We start from the raw sequence: 20,786 nt of genomic DNA on the forward strand, positions 1-20,786 counted from the left end.
AAATAGTGTCTTCCAAACACCTAGAAGGGGGCTTCCCTGCTGGCACAGTGGTTGAGAGTCCACCTGAGAGTCCATCAGGTTCGTGCCCCAGTCCGGGAAGATCCCACATGCTGCGGAGCAGCTGGGCCCGTGAGCCATGGCCGCTGAGCCTGCGCGTCCAAAACACCTAGAAGTACTGGCTAAAAAGGAGCAACCATTGCAGGACTTCCCTGGTGGTGCAGCGGTTAAGAATCCGGCTGCCAGTGCAGGGGACATGGGTTTAATCTGTGGTCTGGGAAGATCCCACATGCCACAGAGCAACTAAGCCTGTGTGCTACAACTACTGAAGCCTGTGCGCCTAGAGCCCGTGCTCTGCAACAAAGAGTAGCCACTGCAATGAGAAGCCTGTGCATCTCAGCAAAGAGTGGCCCCTTCTCGCCGCAGGTAGAGAAAGCCCACACGCAGCAACGTAAACCCAATGCAGCCAAAAATAAATAAATAAAATAAATAAATTTGGGGCTTCCCTCATGGTGCAGTGGTTGAGAATCCGCCTGCCGGTGCAGCAGACACGGGTTCCATCCCTGGTCCAGGAAGATCCTGCATGCTGCGGAGCAGCTAAGCCCATGCGCCACAATTACTGAGCCTGCTCTCTAGAGCCCGCGAGCCACAACTACTGAAGCCCGTGCACCTAGAGCCCATGCTCCGCAACAAGAGAAGCCACCACAATGAAAAGCCCGCATACCGCAATGAAGAGTAGCCCTCGCTCGCTGCAACCAGAGAAAAGCCTGTGCACAGCAGTGAAGACCCAACGCATCCAGAAACAATAAATAAATTAAATAAAAATAAATAAAAATTTTAAAATAAATAAATTTATTTTAAAAAAAGGATCAACCATCCCTTTAAATGGAAAGCTTAGCTGTCAAAAACGTGAGGGAAATCCCCAGGTCATTAACCCTCTGACCAGTGCTATGACAGCCTGGCAGGGGCATGGTTGGTTTTGGTGACATAAAGGAACTTCTAAGGATTTCTTCAGGAAGAGGAAAATTGAAACTAAAAGGAAGGGATGATATACAAGGATTCCTGAGAAAAAATTATCCCCTTGCTTCCTAAGGAAGCATGGACTTTATAAGACAGTAATCATCTTAATAATGGCTAATTGAGGTTATTAAGATAAAATGGTGCCAAATCCTGGAAAACAACATGAAAGAAGGGAGAAAATAAAGAATTCAACCATACTAGTAAGCTCCATTTATTGTTCAGAGGAAGCTTAGAGTAAGTAAAGTTTGCTTATTAAAATATTAAGAAAAATATTTTTAAGGAACATAAGGAGAAAGTGTAAATTCAAAACAGGTAGAAGGGGGAGGAAAGTGAATTATGATCATTACAGTAAAAAGTACAAAGGGAATATATATGAATAAAAGTATAATTATAGCACGAAATAATAAAGTAGAAACAAGTCCAAGTACATTGGTAATCATAGTCAATGAAAGTGATCTTAAACTTCCTAGGGAAAAGTCAGAGATTATCAGTATGCCTTTTTAAGAAAAATTTAGTAATATACTATCTACAAGAGGCCCTCCAAAGATATAAGGTACATAGGAAAAGACAAATGAGACAGATATTAAGGGGAAGAAATGCTGCTCTATTTATGTATACATTATTTATATTTAAGGCAGAAAATATTATTAAGGATGGAGCTTTACTTCATAATGATAAAAGGAACAACTCAGGAAAATAAAAAATTTCTAAACTTGTATATGTAATGTAATGTAGCATAATAATAAAGCAAAAAGTGGCATATTTTCAGGGAGAAATTGATAAATGGTCACATGTATTGTACATGGAGATTTTTAATATAACATTTAATTATGTGTCAAGAAGATAAGCAACTATAAGATTTGAGTAACATAATTGAAAACTTGTTCTAATGTGCATGAAAGTGCATACGACAATAAGCGAATGCACATAATTTTCAAGCTTATATGAAACTTTTGTGAAGTTGACTTATATTTGCCACAAAAAAAGTTTCAATAATTTTTCAAGTATACATTGTCTAACGGTGGTGCAATTCTATTAAAAATTAAGAGCGAGACATAGTTTAAAAAAATCATTATGTTAATCAGACACATTTCTAAATAATTCATGGGTCAAAGAGGAATTAAAAAAAATTTTATTACGGAAAATCCGACACATATACAAAAAATATATCGTTGTAAGGTTTTTTATTTGCAATGCAGGATGTGGAAAACAGGAAGTAGAAATTGGAAATGTCCGGTTTGAATTGATAAGGGATAAATATATATATGTATTTTTGGCTACATTGTGAGGCTTGAGGGATATTAGTTCCCCGACCAGGGATCGAACCCAGGCCCTCAGCAGTGAGAGCTCAGAGTCCTAACCACTGGACCGCCAGGGAATTCCAGATAAGGGATAAATATTAAGGGTCAGGCGTGAAGAGGTGTAATATAGATTGTAAATAGCCTTTAATAAGTTAAGGACGCGTGTTGCTATTCCTAGCAATCACGAAAAGAACAGTAATGAAGCAGTATAAATACGAAACTGATAGAGGATATAAAATAGAATACTAAAATATATTTGATTAGCTGAAAAGAAAGCAAGGAGGGAGCAGTAGAGGACCACAAACACAGAAGGGGCAAGTAGAAAACAAATAGCAGGGTGAGAGTTGCAAACTCAGCCAAGGCAACAATAAGGCTAAATGTAAATGGTCTGAGTTCCTGAGTATACAGGGCAGAGATTGTCAAAGTGGATAAAAAAGCAAGGCCTAACTATATACTGTCTACAAAAGATGCGTTACCATGAAAAGACACAGGTACTTGAAAGTAGAGGGATAGAAAAAGATATGGCATACAAATAGTAAGCATAAGAAAACTGGCTTGATTGTATTAACGTTAGAAAACTAAGATTTCAAAACAAAGACTGATCTTCCTAGAAGTCTTTTTGCCTCATATTTTCCTGACTGTTGTCGTCTCATCTTTTTTTAATTAAAAAAATTTATTTATTTTTGTCTGCGTTGGGTCTTCGTTGCTGCGCACAGCCTTTCTCTAGTTGTGGCGAGCAGGGGCTACTCTTAATTGTGGTGCATGGGCTTCTCATTGCAGTGACTTCTCTCTTTTTTTTTTTTTTCCCCGGTATGCGGGCCTCTCACTGTTGTGGCCTCTCCCGTTGCGGAGCACAGGCTCCGCGGCCATGGCTCACGGGCCCAGCCGCTCCGCGGCACATGGGAGCTTCCCGGACCGGGGCACAAACCCATGTCCCCTGCATCGGCAGGCAGACTCTCAACCACTGCGCCACCAGGGAAGCCCTTAATTTTTTTTATTGGGGTGTAGTTGTTTTACAGTGTTGTGTTAGTTTCTACTGTAACGTCTTCCGTATAGTCTTAACTTAAACATTACTCTCACTAAGATGCCTTCTCTCACCCAAGATCCTGTCCTGTGGGCTCAAATTGTAATCATTGTAATATTTTGTAATATTACATCATTGTAATATTTATTCCAGTATTTTAAGTATTTATCTGTCTCCTCTACATTTTAAATACTTTTCTGTCTGTAAGATCTGTGAGGGAAGGGACTGTGTCTATAGTTTTTTTTTTTTTTAAATCATTCTAATCTAGTACTTAGCATAGTGCCTGATGCATCTAAGTTTCAATAGATACTTCTTGAATGAATTTAATATATGAATGAACAATGTAATGAACCATTGAGTAAGAAATGTGTTAAAAGACTATAGGTTATATGAAGCAATGTTTATAACTGTGCAAAATAGTATCAAAAGAGTTTAAAAAGCTATCAGAAAGTTAGAAAAATCAAAAAGCATATTTTTTTAAATGTCATGAATGATTTTCCATTTTTCTACCATAGACCTGAGTTGGTAGTTAAGAAGCTACGATACTATGCAAGATTTATAGTAGTTTGTCTTCTTCTCAACAAAATGGATGTTGTAAAGGATCTGGTGAAGGTAAATGTACTTTAAAATAATTAAAATCCTAATCTCTCATTGTCTATGGATAATTTTGTTTTTTAAAAATAGATTTAAGGTTAAAATAATTTTGATATATCTAAATCATTACAACTTTGAGAGTATGGTAACTTATGACAAAGGTAATGATAAAAAATTTTTCCAACTCTTCATATTTCAAATACACCAGAGATAATTGTCTTAATTTCTTACTTTTGTCCCCTCAGTTTATTTTACATTTCATCACCCATCAATGAATGGTTGGCAAATGCAAACAAAAGTTAAAATATTTGGTTTAAGAAAATAATTGAAAAGTTAGGTCAAGAAAAATGTTTTACAAAGGTGTGAATGAGTTTCGATTTTTCCTCCCTTTAGTATGTCTGCATCACTCTATCCTTCATTACCTCAGGTAATTAAGAGTTAACTGCATTCTAGATTCACTTAATATCTGTAATTATTGCATGCTACATTCTGGTTACACTCTGTATTCAGTTAGTGGTTTCAATGGCATACTTCTTGATTTTTTGGCGCTCGAGTATAACATGCTAGTTTTTGCTTTTTTTTTTTATTGAATTATAGTTAATTTACAGTATTGTGTTATTTTCAGGTGTACAGCAAAGTGATTCAGCATAACATGCTAGTTTTGACAAGCCTTCTTCCTCCATCCCCAGTTACTAATAAGATTATTTCCAAAAGAAATAGTATGATATAAATACAAAGAATTTATATTTATTTTTTTTTAGTGTTAAAATTTGGGGGGGTTTACCTTTAAGAGTTTCCTGTTAATAAAGTCATTGCTGATGTAGCACTGAGTAGGTATGGGTCACTGTGGATTTCTATGAAAATCTTATTGATGTGTTATCATTTTGGAGTTTTTGATTTTGAAGCAAGCCCATGTAATTTTCACTCTGTTTTGGTTATAACTGGGACCGTATATTGATAATAATCAAACTTCTTAACTGTATCAGTTTCTGTCAGGAGTATGGTACAATATACAATGTATTTTTATGATTTTTTTTCTATAACCATTTCTCTTTGTGATATTGTAAAATCAGGAACTCTCGGATGAAATTGAAGATTATACTCACCGCTTTAATACTGAAGATCAAGTGGAATGGAACCTGGTGCTTCAAGAAGTAGCAGCTTTCATTGAGGTCAGTTCTTGACAAGAAAGGTTGTCATAATTATGTATGTAAATGCATACATATGTGGTATACTTTTTTACTGTGTGTATATGTCAAAAAAAAGGAATAACTTCTTATATTGACATTTTGTCTTGGCCATCAACCACTTACTGCTTTTTCTCCAGGCAGACCCTGTGATGGTATTAAATGATGATAATACCATTGTTATCACATCTAATCGCCTTGCTGAAACAGGAGCCCCATTGCTGGAACAGGGCATGATTGTGGGACAGTTGTCTCTGGCTGATGCACTCATTATTGGTAATTGTAATAACCAGGTAAAGAATTGTGAAGGAATTATGCTTAAAATTCACTTTTGAAAAATAGTACTTTTGATTGTTACAGAATTATTTCATTGTAAATATCCTAACATCCATTTGCTAGGAAATAGTTAAATTATGCTGTGTCTATATATGGACTGTACCATAGACATTTAAAATGGTTTAGAAAGAATTTTTAATCACAGAAGAAGATACTTATGATATGGCAAGTGAAAATAATATGGACCTATGTAAACAGAATTATTTTATTATATATGTTAAAATGTCTACGTATAATACATATATGCACAAGAAAAAGACAAGGAAGAAATTTACCAATATCATAAAAGATTTATCTCTAAAAAATTTAGCAAAATTTTAAGTGATTTTTATTTTCTTCCTTACAACTTTCTACATCTGTATATTGCCTTTACAATCAGGCAAAAATGGGGGAGCAGTTATTTTTTTTTTTTTTTTTTTTTTTTTTTTTTTCTTTTTTTTTTTTTTTTGTTTTTTTTTTTTTTTTTTTTTTTTTTTTTTTTGGGAGCAGTTATTTTTAAGTACATTTGTCAAAAACAAATTTCAGATATTTTTTCATGACAGAATAGTCCCATGACAATGAGGATTTAAGGTACTACAACTGTAATTTACTGAAAATTATGGGATATTGGAGAAGTCACCAGTGGATACACTTTTCTATATGTATTACTTATACAAGTTTTAATTTTGGATCCTTCCCTTACATCTGTCATTTTTGTTGTTGTTAACTTTTTCTTATAATTCTCCAATTTTGGATTTTAAAGCTTTAATTTGCAAATTTCTAAATTAAAACATTTTAATTTAAATTAAAACCTTGCCTACATGAAGTTCTGTAGAAGTATTATTCAAAATAGAAAAGGAGGGGACTTCCGTGGTGGTCCAGTGGTAAAGAATCCGCCTTACAATGCAGAGGACTCGGGTTCAATCCCTAGTCGGGGAACTAAGATCCCACATGCCACAGAGCAACTAAGCCCCGCGCGCCAAAACGACTGAGCTCGCATGCCTCAACGAGAGAGCCTGCGTGCCGGAAGCTATAGAGCCCACACGCCCCAGATCCCGCGTGCCACAACTAGAGAAGAGAAAACCTGCATGTCACAGCTAGAGAGAAACCGGCACACTGCAGTGAAGAGCCTGCATGCCACAACTGAGACCCGACGCAGCCAAAAATAAATAAAAAATAAGTTGTTAAAAACAAAACAAAATAGAAAAGGATACAGTCTTTTCTCTTTTTCTTTTTTTTTTGCTGTGCCACGCAGCTTGTGGGGTCTTAGTTCCCCAACCCAGGATTGAACCCAGGGCCCCGGCAGTCAGAGCTCCAAGTCCTAACCACTGGACCTCCAGGCAATTCTCAGGATTCAACCTTAAACATTATGTAGTGCCAAAATGTAATGAAGTGATTTTAAAATGGGCCATAGTCATATTTCAGCCTGGCTGGTTTGCCAAAAGTTAACATGTTTTATAGGATCTAATATAGGTCTCTGTGTTCACGTGACTACTTTTTGTTTTTAAAAATACCTATGGAAATTGATGGATTGATAGAAGTATTGATAGATGGAGCGAGATGTGATGAAGCAAATATAGAAAAATGTTAATGTTATAGGATCTAGCTATTGAGCATAAGGGTGTCACTGTACAATTTTTTTAACTTTCTGTCTTTTGAAATTTTTTGGAATAAAATATCCAGTGTCATCAGGTACACATGAAAGTCAAGAGTAACAATATGATTAAACACTTCAAGGTCTGTGTACTGCATTAACGGTCAGGTTTGTTTTCCTTGCAGGTTAAGTTCAGTGAACTAACTGTTGACATGTTCCGGATGTTACAAGCCCTGGAAAGGGAGCCAATGAATTTAGCTTCCCAGATGAATAAACCAGGAATGCAGGTGACCTTCTCCCTACATCTGCAATTTGCTGCTTCTGCTCCTCATGGAATGCTATTATTCAGCGAGAGCCACGAGTGTGAATAAAGAATTCTCCTGATGAGACGCAGGAGAAATAGATAAGCATAATGCTAATTAAAAAAAGATATTTAATGAAAAGGATAGTAAAAATAGGCATTGATAAGTCATATGTCAAGTACAGTTTGTATAGTCATCCGTCTGTATCCATGGGGGATTGGTTCCAGGACCCCCGTGGATAAACCTGCAGATGCTCAAGTCCCTTATTTAAAGTGGCAGAGTGTTTACATACAACCTATGCACATCCTCTCGTATGCTTTGAATCATTTCTAGATTACTTATAACATCTAATAGAGTGTAAATTATATGTAAATAGTTGTAAATGTTATGTAAATAGTTGCTGGTGCACAGCAAATTCAAGTTTTGCTTTTTGGAACTTTCTAGAATTTTTTTTCTAAATATTTTTGATCCGTGGTTGGGTGAATCCATGGATGCAGAGGACCGACTGTATGTGCATTGTTTTCTGTGTGTAAATATAGGAATCAGCTGACAAGCCTACCAGGCGAGAAAACCCCCACAAGTACCTGCTCTACAAACCAACATTCAGCCAACTATACACATTCTTAGCAGCATCTTTTAAGGTATCTATCATCCAGTACTTTTTAGCATATGGGGAAAGTGTGCCTTAAATGGAATCTGAGAGTCACTCTTCTCTTTGAATATTTGAGTCAAGAATTTAGGAAAAATATGAAAATGAAAACTGCCTTAGAATATCCTAATCATAGCTATTTTTGGAATGGAAATTGCTTATTATGTTTTGAATGTTCCCTACCATTAATTAATGGGAATATTGATTAATTATCATTCTCCTTTCTCCGGGTTTTTCTTGCTAAACTGCTTTAGGCATAATAGTCAATGCAGAACTGAAAAACAGGAGCAGATTTTATAGGCATGTTCTATAAATAGAATAGCCACCTGAATGGTGGTTCTGGGAAACATTTTGGTCGTCTGAAAGAACCATGAGTAGGGAATTCCTCTCAGTTTATATAGAGAAAGGCACGGATGGAAGTTTGTCTTTTAGACCTCTAGTCAGGATCTTTACTTCTCCATCTTAAGTTTTCCAGAGAACGTTCTTTAAATGATGGGGTTTTGAAGCAGAGATTGTCTTCAAAACTTTTGGCAATGGTTATAGGTTAATAATGAATCTTTGCTGTGTAGACAGTTATAAGTTCGAACTAGCAAGAGTGACTTTTCTCTTGGAGGAGACCATTATATGTTAAATTAGGTTCTTGGTTTCCCTACAACTGTAAAATGTCATGAACTTTCAATAAAACTGTTGTTTCCTGTTTGTCGTTTTGTATATGTGATTTTCTTTAATTTCAGGAGCTGCCTGCCAATAGTGTGCTTCTGATTTACCTGTCAGCCACTGGCGTTTTCCCCACAGGTCGTTCTGATAGTGAAGGTACAATAAAGGAATGCTCCCTGTCGTGAGCAGGGCTTGAATTCTCTTTATTTTCTACAAGGCGATGGCCCATAGCCCACAGACAATCTCAAGCTTTCTAGAGAGGCTCCCAAATTTGAAACCTGGTCTGTTTGCTGAATCGGCAATCTTGTAGATACCCCAGTCTGTTTTATTTGCTGAAATATTATACAGTAAAGTTAAAAAAAATCAGCAAATTCACATACTACATGCATGCCTCTCTAACAGATTTGCTAAAAGCAAACACATATATGTGCATGGAATAACCAAGCCTAATTATCTACTTCACATCGTTGAATTTTTCTGAGCCTTTAGTGTGTTAGGGAATCTGGTCAGCGGCTTCACTGTGGCTGAAAGTCTTGTAGAAATCAGTGCACTTTTGTAACTGTGAAAGTTCAAGTCCTTGACATAATTTTATTTTGTGTCCTTTCTTTGGTTTTATGGATTCAATCTGTAGAATATTGGGATGCTATTTTAGAATAAAAACTTGAAGCTGTCCAGAACATGTGAGTCCAGAATATATGAAATTGGTTGAACTAGATGAGTAGCTTGGATGTAAACAAGGCAATTAAATCTTTACCTGGACAAAAAAAAAATTGTTCTTAACATCCTTAACATTTTCCTCCTCATTTGTTTGTTGAAATTTGCATTCCTTTATACAATGCATGTCCCTGCCATCTTCCTTGCATGACCTACAGATCCTCTTAAAGTGTTAAAATGAAAACAAAACAAAATAAATCTCTCTTCATTGCAGTGATTTTTTTTAAGGGATAAACTATAACACTATTAAAAGTGATGCAAAATCGGGGCTTCCCTGGTGGTGCAGTGGGTGAGAGTCTGCCTGCCGATGCAGGGGACACGGGTTCGTGCCCCGGTCCAGGAAGATCCCACATGACGCGGAGCAGCTGGGCCCGTGAGCCATGGCTGCTGAGCCTGTGCGTCCGGAGCCTGTTCTCCGCAGCGGGAGAGGCCACAACAGTGAGAGGCCTGCGTACCGCAAAAAAAAAAAGTGATGCAAAATCATAAATACTTTAATTTTTTGGTGATAAAGTTAGTACTTTTATTTATAAATAATTATTTCCATATCTTATACACTATTGAATCAGATTTTCTGGGCCCCACCTAATGTATTGATCTCTTGTTTTACTTTTTTCAAAGTACAGTAGTTACTAACTGAATGGTCCTTTGAGAGAGATTATTCCTAACATCCCACGGTTGCTGTTCCATTTACACAAGAGTTTATTTAACTAACTGATAGGACCAGTGGGAAACGGCTAATTCCCAAACCGGAATTACAGTGGTTGATGTAATAATAATGATAGTGGATTTTTTCCTACACTGGTATTTGGTAATTCTTTTCTTAAAAATGAAGTTTTTGTCAGTGAGAATTTTCAAGTTCCATTCAAAAATTTCCCTACATTTTACAATTAGTGGCCCTCTTAAAATTATATTTAAGAAATTATTAGGACTCCATTCTGCAACTTTCTTACTTAAATAATTTTGTTGGACTTGAGATTTTAGTTTTGCTTGAAATGAGAAGATCATTTTGAACATCCCAGATCTCCATCTCTTTTTTCCCCAGAATAATGGGATGCAGTAGATTCTTGTTTTGTTTCTCATTATAATCTGAAGAACTGATGAAGATGGTCAGATGATCTTTTAAAATATTGGAACAGGCAACATGCTGAAATCATTTAAATGCTAAGTTAAACTAAAATGTTAAATGTTCAATTAATAAAAATGTTTTGTAATTATCTTCCATTTGTATCAATGAAAGATTCACCCAACACCTTTGTGTTTGAACATCAGATCAATGCTACTCTCCAATTGAAGTCTAGGATTCTTCCCTTTCTTTTTATAGGTCCTTATGATTTTGGAGGGGTACTTACTAATAGTAACCGGGATATTATAAATGGAGATGCCATCCACAAACGAAATCAATCCCACAAAGAAATGCACTGGTATGTATTATAAAAATCATAGTTCTCTCTTATAAAATATTAAGTAAAATGGAATGTTCCCTTAGACTGCTATTCATAACACTTATTTGGATTCCAGCAATATCTCAGGCTCTGACTATCTTAGGCAATTAGAATTGTTGGTTAATATTTATTTTACAATTTTTTATTGAGTATGTATTATATGTCAGGAACTATTCAATCACTGGAGATCTGTTCATTCAAGTTGGAGGAGACAATAAATATATACATAAATAATAAGGCAGGACATGATGCACGTTAATATCAAAATAAACCTTTTTAAAATTAATTAATTTTATTTTTGGCTGTGTTGGGTCTTTGTTGCTGCACGCGGGCTTTTCTCTAGTTGCGGCGAGCGGGGCTACTCTTTGTTGTGGTGCGTGGGCTTCTCATTGCAGTGGCTTCTCTTGTTGCGGAGCACAGGCTCTAGGTGCACGGGCTTCAGTAGTTGTGGCACACAGGCTCAGTAGTTGTGGCTCGCAGGCTCAGTAGTTGTGGTGCACGGGCTTAGTTGCTCTGCGGCATGTGGGATCTTCCCGGACCAGGGCTTGAACCCATGTCCCCTGCATTGGCAGGCGGATTCTTAACCCTGTGCCATCAGGGAAGCCCAATATAAGCTTTTTTTTTTTTCTCCAATATAAGCTTTTTAATATAAGGTTATGTTGGTGTGATATAGCAAAAATGAAGTTAGCTGTATGATTTCAAGGAGATTTCATCCATGAAAGTTTGCTCAGTGCATTCACTGGTTGGGCCATTATAGGCTCTAAAACTTCCCTAGCTGAGAGAGAGCAGTCTCATTATAGAGGAAACAGGACTTGCTTGAAACTGCATTTTTAATAGCACTTTACTTAAAAATATAACTGTTCATATTAAAGAGTGGGGAAGGGAGGGCAGAGGGAAATGTTTCAAATTACACATATAATAGCTAATTGTCCCCCAAGCCATGTGTTGGTGCTATAGTTGACCATAGTTGTAAATGATTTATATCAGAAAAACTTGTATTTGAAATATATTGGGGTTTGATGATATTGCTCATTGACAACATCATTTTGTATATTTACATTAATATTTATAAACTACCCACATTGTCCACCAACCATGGGAAAGAGCATGCACACCAAAATTGTGACCTTAAGCAGTGGCTCTGAAATGCATGTTACTAGACTTTAGCCTTCTGTGGGCCACAGTGAATCTGTATCTTTAACAAGCACCCCAGCTGATTCTGATGCACATGTCCAGAGGAAATGTAGATAATAGAAGGGGAGCCCCTGCTTATTGTCTGCAATATTAAGATATAGCTTAAAATAATAAAAATCTTTAAAATGGATATAGATTTTGAAAGATTCATTGAAATAGAAATCTGGTTGTGTTATTACATCTTGTTTTCAGAACATGTTCTTAGGAGGAACTTATAAATACTAAGTAAGTCCCTAAATGCTGACTTCTGGGATTTTCATGTGTATTTATTAATCCATCTTTAAATATATTAATATATATATTAAATATATAGACTTCTCTTCAGCTTGAATATTCTTGAATAATAATTATGTTCGAATTTTTTTTTTCCAAATAAAACTGTTAACTTGTTTACCCCAGTAAATACAGACTTTTTTGGTCTTTTGCTTAATTAATCTTTGTTTTTCTCCCAGTGCTGTGACAAAAAGGAGATGTGAGCAGACCAAACTGATGAATAAGATTTCTGAGACTTGGCTGATAAAGTTATACAGTCGTTCACTGTTACTCTTGTTGTTGTTTTCCCAGCCTTCATCCTGGAGATCTCTATCCTTTCACAAGGAAGCCCCTGTTCATCATTGTGGATTCATCCAATAGTGTTGCGTATAAGGTGAGTTCCATGAGCGCTATTCCACGTTAGACACTATGGCACCACCCTGAGGTAACCAGTCTGAACATGTGCCTTTTTATTTTGCTTTATTTTATTTAATTTTACACAGTTTGTATTTAGTCTTTCTTTTCTTTTGAGGTTGTGCATGCTAGTCAGGATCTGGTGCTATGAATAGAAACAAGAAGAAAACGCATGAATGGACACTCAGTGGAAAATAATAAATCCTCCTGCGGGAAAAAAAATTCAAGATTTCCAAGATCACTGGTGGGAGGTTTATTTTTGTTATATAACCCAGAACAGTTTTCTTTTATAGAGGTTGAAGTATATGGGAACATTTTATTTTCTAGTTTTCAAACTTTTTCCCCTCTATACACTGAGCTACTATAGTTTAAGTGGAATTTCTATCCCATGTTATAGAGTTATATTCATTGAATATCAACACAAATTGTTTTAGATGCACTTATTATTGTTTTTTTTTTGATTTGCGACAATAAGTAAAAAAAGATGACCCTGAATTCTGAAATAAGTAACAGGGACTTAATGTGAAAATCCTTTCTTTTATATTTTGCTATAGAAGCAGTGGTTTTCAATGATTGTATAAAGAATGGCAGCAGTGAGACACTTTAAAGTTGGATGTTAGAATTCAAACAATAGTAATTTAGAGGAAAATGAAAACAGAATTTTTGGAGCCCTTTGTATGTGGTTGGAATATTTCATTAGTGGACAGTATACTCAGAAATATGCTGGAAACACAGATCTGCCAATTAAAATTATTTCGTTGTGGGTGTTCATATAATTAGATGGGGAAGCAAACGTTAATAGGTTTATTTCAGGAGAGCAATAGAAATGTTTGGTAGCCAAAAAAGCTGACCCCAAGCATATTTTTCCATCTAATTTTCATGCTTAGTTTCACTTTTTAAAGTCGGAATTCCAAGAGCATCCATCCCACCCTACATTGTTCAGCATGTTTCTTGCTACCCATTTTGTCAAGTTTAACGTTACAACTTTTGATTTTTAGGAAAACTAGCTATGTACACTCTTAAATTGTGAGTGTGCTGTTGTCATTTTTAATCTTTTTGAGAGGGTGGGAGGCTGCTAAAGGAAAAGGTTTATTGGCTACCCCATTTAAACATATAAAATCAGAAGAGTCCAGGCATTTTGTGTCTTCACAGAATTCAAAAAAAGCATTCTGTGCCTTTGTCAATGAAAAGGAAACATTTGCTACAGTTTAACAATGTAACAGAATGTGTTGATGCACAGTAAGCAAGTGTATTGCTTACTATGATCTAGCATGTGTTGAAAGTATTTTCACAATCTATTAATTTCTCTCAATTTAATTGGACATTATTTGATACCATCTTTTATAATCTCAAGAATATCATTCATGTTATGTACCTGCTATTTCCAGAGTGTCGGTTGGATGTAGACTGCGTATTGGATGATGATTTTGAAAAAACACCATTGTGCATAATTGGAATTATGTCTCATGATTTAATTCTAAATTTCAATATCCCAACACCCAGGATAACAGTGGAATAATAGATTTCTGTGTGTGTTTGGTGTTGATGGCACATGCAGTGTCACTCCTCTAAAAAATTAAATTGTCAAGAACATTCTGATGTTTAGAAATGAAATGGGGAGCCCATGTGCAGTAGGCAAATGAGAGCATGATGTAGACTAATTTGGTCTTTTAAAAAATTAGTTAATGCCTCTGAATCAGGTGTGCAGTTCTCTGTGTTAACATATGAAAGTGTCTGACATTTACTTTTCCCACAAAGCACGTAAAAATTCTTAAACTATCATTTTGCAAGTTTCTAATGAAAAAGAACTGGGTGACATGTATTATTTCTTCAGTACATACTTTGTTATATCCATTTCATCCATATGAATGTTTTATGAACATATATGTGTTTTCTAAATGTTTCTTCATGTAAATACAGACACTTCATGTTATTTCTTCATTTCAGTATTACTTTTTAATTTTTATGAAAGTAACTCATCCATATAGTTGAAAGCTGTAGTTCTCTTTCTGTGCATCAGAAACATTCAGAGCCCTCTTCAAAACCACTTGTACCTGGGTCCCAACTCCTGTGATTCTAATTTGCTTGGCCTGGGGTGGGTCTCAGGTATCAGCATAATTCCCTTGCGTGGTCAGGGTGAGATCTACTCAGCCAAGTTCCGCCAGGAGTTACTAACAACAGCAGTCTCCCGCTCTCATGCCCTACCCCTGTTTGCCTCTTCCCAGAGGCTACCATTTACATCTTTTTAAGTTAATTATTTTGGTATTTAACCATTATTTTTCTAAATCACATGCTGGTATTGATATTCCTTGATTCTTAAAGAAATATCTTTATTTCTTGTATTTCTTAAAATACATGTTTTAAGCAGCATATATTGATATCCCATTATGGAAGAAAAATTTAACTCTCTTTCCCCTTCCTATCCCCATTTCATATTCATACCTTTTATAACTTTTATCCACACAATAGACATACCATAATTTTGATTCACTGAATATTTTGTGCTTATATTATTATGACTATACAATGCTTTTAACATCTAAGCCACATAGTAAACTTTTTCTTTTCTATGCAACTTTCTACTTTTCCTGGAGCAAATAATGTTATCTTGCTCCTGGTTCTTTTTCTGAACTTATCACAGATTCAACCCCAAGCTCCTCACCAATTGCTTAATCTTCTTTCAGGTTGTTCAGATGCATCATTCTCTTAATTTTATCTTTGGGATGAATTCTCTTGCAAAGCCTCTGGACTGGTGCCCTCGACATGTACTGCACAGCTCTCCTCCCTGAATCTCTTTTCATTATTATTCTGGGAATTCTTCATCTCTCTTCTATATTGGAATCCCTGTTTCCTGAATCCTATGTCTTCTTCTTGGACACTCTCATTTACTCTCTCATTTTGGTTTATTCTCTCATTTTACTGTAGCATCTCCAGCAAAATGGAGCTTTCTGAGAAAGGGTGAATATGAGGTAAAATATTTGAAGTCTTGCACTTCTACAAATGTTTTTGATTTACCATCACACTTAAATGGTAGTTTTGGTATTGATTAGAAATTATTTCCCTTCGAAATTTGGAAGGCATTGTTCCATTGCTTTCTAGCTTCCAGTATTTCTTAAGAAGTACAAAGCATTCTAATTCTGAGTTCTTTCATGTGACTTGTTTTCAGTCCCTGGAAATATATAGGATCTTCTCTTTGTCTCCAGTGTTTTTCAGCTTCTTAACAGAGTGCCCAGGTCTGGGTTTACTTTTTTTTTTTTTCGGTACGCGGGCCTCTCACTGTTGTGGCCTCTCCCGTTGCAGAGCACAGGCTCCGGACGCGCAGGCCCAGCAGCCATGGCTTATGGGCCCAGCCGCTCCGCAGCATGTAGGATCTTCCCAGACCGGGACACGAACCTGTGTCCCCTGCATCGGCAGGAGGACTCTCAACCACTGCGCCACCAGGGAAGCCCCTGGGTTTACTTTTAACAATGGTACTTGGCATGTACTTAATGAGTCCTTTCAATCTGGAAACTCTGCTCATTTTCTTGAGTTGTTTCAGTGGCTTCCTCCCTTCCATTTTCTCTGTTCTTTCTTTGGAGAATTTTTGTAATTCATATATTGGACCTTCTGGTCTAGTCCTCTGATTTTTTTGCCCTTTATTTTCCATCTTCCAGTCTTTTTGCTCTGTAGGAAATTCCCTTGCCTTTGTCTTCTAACCCTTTTATTGAGCTTTTCATTTGTTCTCTAGATGTTTCTTTCACAAAGATATAGATGTATCTGTGTGTATGTAAAACATATATACATACACATATATAATTGGTTTTTATCCTCGTTGAAATATCTTCTCTTCCCTTTGAGACTGTCAATGATCATGTAAAAAATTCTCCCTGCATGGTGTCTCTTTCCTCCATTATGGTTTGTTTCTGGTGTTTTTCCTGAATATGTCGTTTTAGAGACTCATAATTTTTGCCCTTCTGCTCAGATATAAGAGTGGAAGCTAGCAAAATGGTTAGAATCTCTGAGGTTCTAGGTAGGACTTGTCACAGTGAGCTGCTCAGTGTGGCAATCTAGCTGGGCCATTTAGTTTGGTAATCTCTGATGTCAGTGTCTTTAGGTCTTCGTGGTCTAGTCATATTCACTGAGCAAGCTCAGCTGTTCTACCCAGAATGTAAAGGTCTATCAGCATTATGCTATGTTTTCCCTGAAGTCCATGTGTTTTTGTTTTTGTTTTTTAATATAAATTTATTTATTTATTATTTATGTTTGGCTGTGTTGGGTCTTCGTTGCTGCGTGTGGGCTTTCTCTAGTTGCGGCGAGCAGGGGCTACTCTTCGTTGCGGTGTGCGGGCTTCTTATTGCCGTGGCTTCTCGTGTTGCGGAGCATGGGCTCTAGGCGCTCAGGCTTCAGTAGGTGTGGCGCATGGGCTTAGTTGCTCCACGGCATGTGGGGTCTTCCCGGACCAGGGCTCGAACCCGTGTCCTCTGCATTGGCAGGTGGATTCTTAACCACTGCACCACCAGGGAAGTCCCTCGTGTGTGTTTATATCTGCATATACATGTACCTTTATGTACCCAGTGCTTCATACTTAAAATATTCTCAATAAATATATGTTGAATGATTAAATGAAGGTAGTCACCATTATCCTTATTTTATAGCTGCAGTAACTGCTCTTGGAGGTTAAGTATCTTGCCTAATTGATTCCAGCAGTCTTTCTCATTCCAAAGCCCAAGATGTTTCTACATTTAGAAAAAGAGGAGCTTTTCGTGCTAGTCTGAGCCTCATTTCAGAAGAGAGGAATTGAAATGCCGAGGTCTGTAACATAACAAGTGTGGCTCACATTTTGGCTCTCAAATTTCCATCAGGTAATAGGCTTTATCTGTAATAATGTAGTACTAGTGGGGTTAAAAAAAACACAAACCTGCCATTTTGGGCAACACTTCTTTGAATTCTGCTTTTTCTTTCCTTGGAAGAAGAAAACCCTTTGAGTATTTAATTATATATGACAGAGATGGATCCCTGCCAGTAAACATGACTTACACATTTGTCAAAACAGTCATATTTATCTAAACAGCCTTGTCCTAAAGCGTTTGACTGATGACTGTAGACTGCTGTGGTCTAGGAAGGCATTCACCTTCATAACAAGATTACCTAAGAGCTCTTCTGACAGTCAGCCTCACTCATTCCATTTCCTTCTTGCTACTTTGAAAGACCGTCTCTTTGTTTTTGGCGTTCTGCAGTTATCTAGGTTTTGTTTCTTTATATTTAACCTATTGGGAGTTGCTGGACTTCTCGAATCTGTAGGTTAGTTTTTCATTATTGCTGGAAAATTCTCAGCCATTATCTCTTCAAATCTTGGCTGTGCTGCAGATCCTCTTTCATCTCTTTCTGGAACTCTGATTTTACATACATCATTCTCATTGTGTCTTCCATGTCTCTTGACCTCTCTTCTATATTTTCCATCTTTTTGTTTCTCTGGCTGAGATTTGGAAAATTTCTTATGATCTGGCTTTCAGTTCACAAATTCTTTTCTTCAGCTGTGACTAACTCGTTATTAAACCCATTTATTGATTTTTATATTAGTTGTGGTATTTTTCATTTCAGGAAGTTCTGTTTGGTTCTTTTTCAAATAATTCACTGCCCTTTTTATAGTTCCCTATTTTCTGTGTTCAAGTTTGTTCTTTATTTCTTTAAACTTAATAAGCATACTTACTATATTATTTATTTATCTGGTAATTCTTACACCTGAAATCTGCTTTTGCTGCTTAAAGACACCCTTTGCTGTTTTTGTATCCCTGTATGCTTGATTATCTTTGATTAGATTCTGTAAGGCCAACTGGCCCGAGGCAGGGGAACACAATCAGATTCACAGGTTGAATCAGACCGAAATTCTCCGGACAACCCGGTTCCAGAAACTGACCTGGAGACATTCCGGACCACCCAGTTCCAGGAACTGACCTGGGGACTTTGAACCCAGCCCAGCCTTCCCGCCTTTCGAGTGGCGGGACTAACCGTCCCCCAGGATACCCGAAAAGACCACCAAATAAGGAATACCCTGCGCCCTCCCAGATTCACCACACCCCTTTCCCTTCTTCCCCTATAAAATCTTGCCCAACCCTCGCCTGGGTGCGACTTCTCTGGCCCCTTTCTCTCGGACCAGTGAACCTCGCCCGGGAGCGCTCCCTAATAAAGCTCACTTGAAGCTTTCCTCTGTTTCGCGGTGCCGTTTGTTAAGATCCGACCTTACTTTTGGTGCTGAAACCCGGGAGGGGTATCAAGCCCCACGGGTTACCGCGTGGGCCGCTCCTCCCCTACCCCAGGAGACAACCAGGGAACCTCTACTCATCCACCCGATCCTGCAGAAAACGGGGTAAGTCCCCCTCCCTTGTTCCCTCCGACCCCCAGAGTCCCTGCCCACCGGACTCAATGTCCCTAATCGCGGCCGCGTCAGGGATTCCTCCGTCCTCTCTCCGGGACTCGGGCAACTGTGGAGACGTCCCAATTGCCTGACCGCTCTCCAACCCGCCGGGCCTCGGGTGATTGTGGAGACGTCCCAATCGCCTGACCGCCCTCCGACCTGCCGTGAATTGGAGACTGAGACCAGGGACGCCTCTCTCCCTCTCCATTCACTCAGGGACAGACTGGGGGGTCATGGGAACCTCACAATCGAAACCAGATCCTAAGACGCCCCTGGGGTGTCTCCTAGCCAATTTTACAGCCCTCGGTTTCTCCCAAGATCTCCGTCGCAGACGGCTTATTTTCTATTCCACTGTGGCCTGGCCACAATATCCTCTAGACAATCAATTCTGAAGGGACTTTCGATTTTAACATCCTCCGTGATCTAGATAATTACTGCCGCAGGACAGGCAAATGGTCCGAGGTCCCCTATGTTCAGGCCTTCTGGTATTTGCGCTCCCGCCCTTCCCTCTGCGTTGATTGTTCCACTTCCCAGATCCTTCTTGCCAAACAGACATCTCCTACATTCAAGCCCCTAATTTCCTTTGACGATGACCCCTCCCCACTAACCGACCCTCCCGAATCTCTTACCACTCCCCCCTTCAGAACTCCTCTCCAACCTCCACCCTACCCTGAAGCGGTCCCTCCTCCTCCCGAACCCGCTCTGGCCCCTCCAACCGCTCCCCCACCTCCCTCAACGGTTTCTACTCCCACGCCCCTTGCTTCGCCAATTAGTGCACATACACGCTCTCACGACTCCCAAGATTCAAATCTCCTCTGCCCTCTGAGGGAGGTAGTAGGAGCGGAAGGATTAGTTAGAGTTCATGTTCCCTTTTCTTTCCAAGATCTCTCTCAAATAGAAAAGCGATTAGGCTCCTTCTCTGCCGACTCCTCCCACTACATCAAAGAATTTCGCCTCCTGTCTCAAGCTTACGATCTAACCTGGCACGATATCTTTGTGGTTCTGTCCTCTACCTTAACCCCTGACGAAAGGGAAAGAATTCAAACTGCTGCCCGAAACCATGCAGATCAGGTTCACCTTACCGACGACTCCATGCCCGTCGGAGCGACTGCTGTACCTGGCACTGATCCAGGCTGGACTTATCAGGACAGCCAAGATGGCCGTCGTAAATGCGACCTCATGATCCAATGCCTCCTGGCTGGCATGCAGGCTGCCGCTCATAAGGTAGTCAATTTTGAAAAACTAAAAGAGATAACCCAAGAACCTAACGAAAATCCAGCTATCTTTCTCAATCGCCTTACAGAGGCCTTAACTCTCTACACCCGGCTGGACCCCGACACCCCGGCGGGGGCAGTGGTCCTAGCCACCCGTTTTATCACCCAATCAGCCCCGGACATCCTAAAGAAATTAAAACGGGCAGAAGACGGCCCTCAAACCCCTATTCGAGATCTGGTAAAAACGGCCTTTAAAGTCTATAATGGCCGTGAGGATTTGGCAGAATCCAGCCGACAGGCTCGGATGCACCAGAAGGTGGCCCTCCAAACCCAAGCTCTTGTAGCCGCCCTAAGGCCGGCCATCTCCCATGGATCACAGCATCCACGGGGTCCGCAAAAGGCAACCCCGCCGGGGGCCTGCTTCAAATGCGGAAAAGAAAGCCACTGGGCTCGCCAATGTCCCCATCCCCGACCTCCTTCTAAGCCGTGTCCCAGCTGTGGGCTAACGGGCCACTGGAACAG

General features: G+C 38.6%; 1 protein-coding gene across 1 annotated transcript in view; it reads left to right on the forward strand.

The window, feature by feature from the left end:
• The window catches only part of SCAI (suppressor of cancer cell invasion), a 137,501-nt gene that overhangs the window by 95,311 nt on the left and 21,404 nt on the right, over positions 1–20,786 (forward strand). Inside the window, exons 7-14 of the mRNA XM_060014160.1 lie at positions 3,858–3,954; positions 5,010–5,108; positions 5,264–5,416; positions 7,218–7,319; positions 7,874–7,975; positions 8,718–8,796; positions 10,676–10,775; positions 12,555–12,636. Of these exons, the coding sequence (XP_059870143.1) occupies positions 3,858–3,954; positions 5,010–5,108; positions 5,264–5,416; positions 7,218–7,319; positions 7,874–7,975; positions 8,718–8,796; positions 10,676–10,775; positions 12,555–12,636 (814 nt within the window). The remainder of the gene's footprint in view (positions 1–3,857; positions 3,955–5,009; positions 5,109–5,263; positions 5,417–7,217; positions 7,320–7,873; positions 7,976–8,717; positions 8,797–10,675; positions 10,776–12,554; positions 12,637–20,786) is intronic.

This window comes from Delphinus delphis, chromosome 6, assembly GCF_949987515.2.
Source record: "Delphinus delphis chromosome 6, mDelDel1.2, whole genome shotgun sequence".
NCBI classification, from domain to species: domain Eukaryota; kingdom Metazoa; phylum Chordata; class Mammalia; order Artiodactyla; family Delphinidae; genus Delphinus; species Delphinus delphis.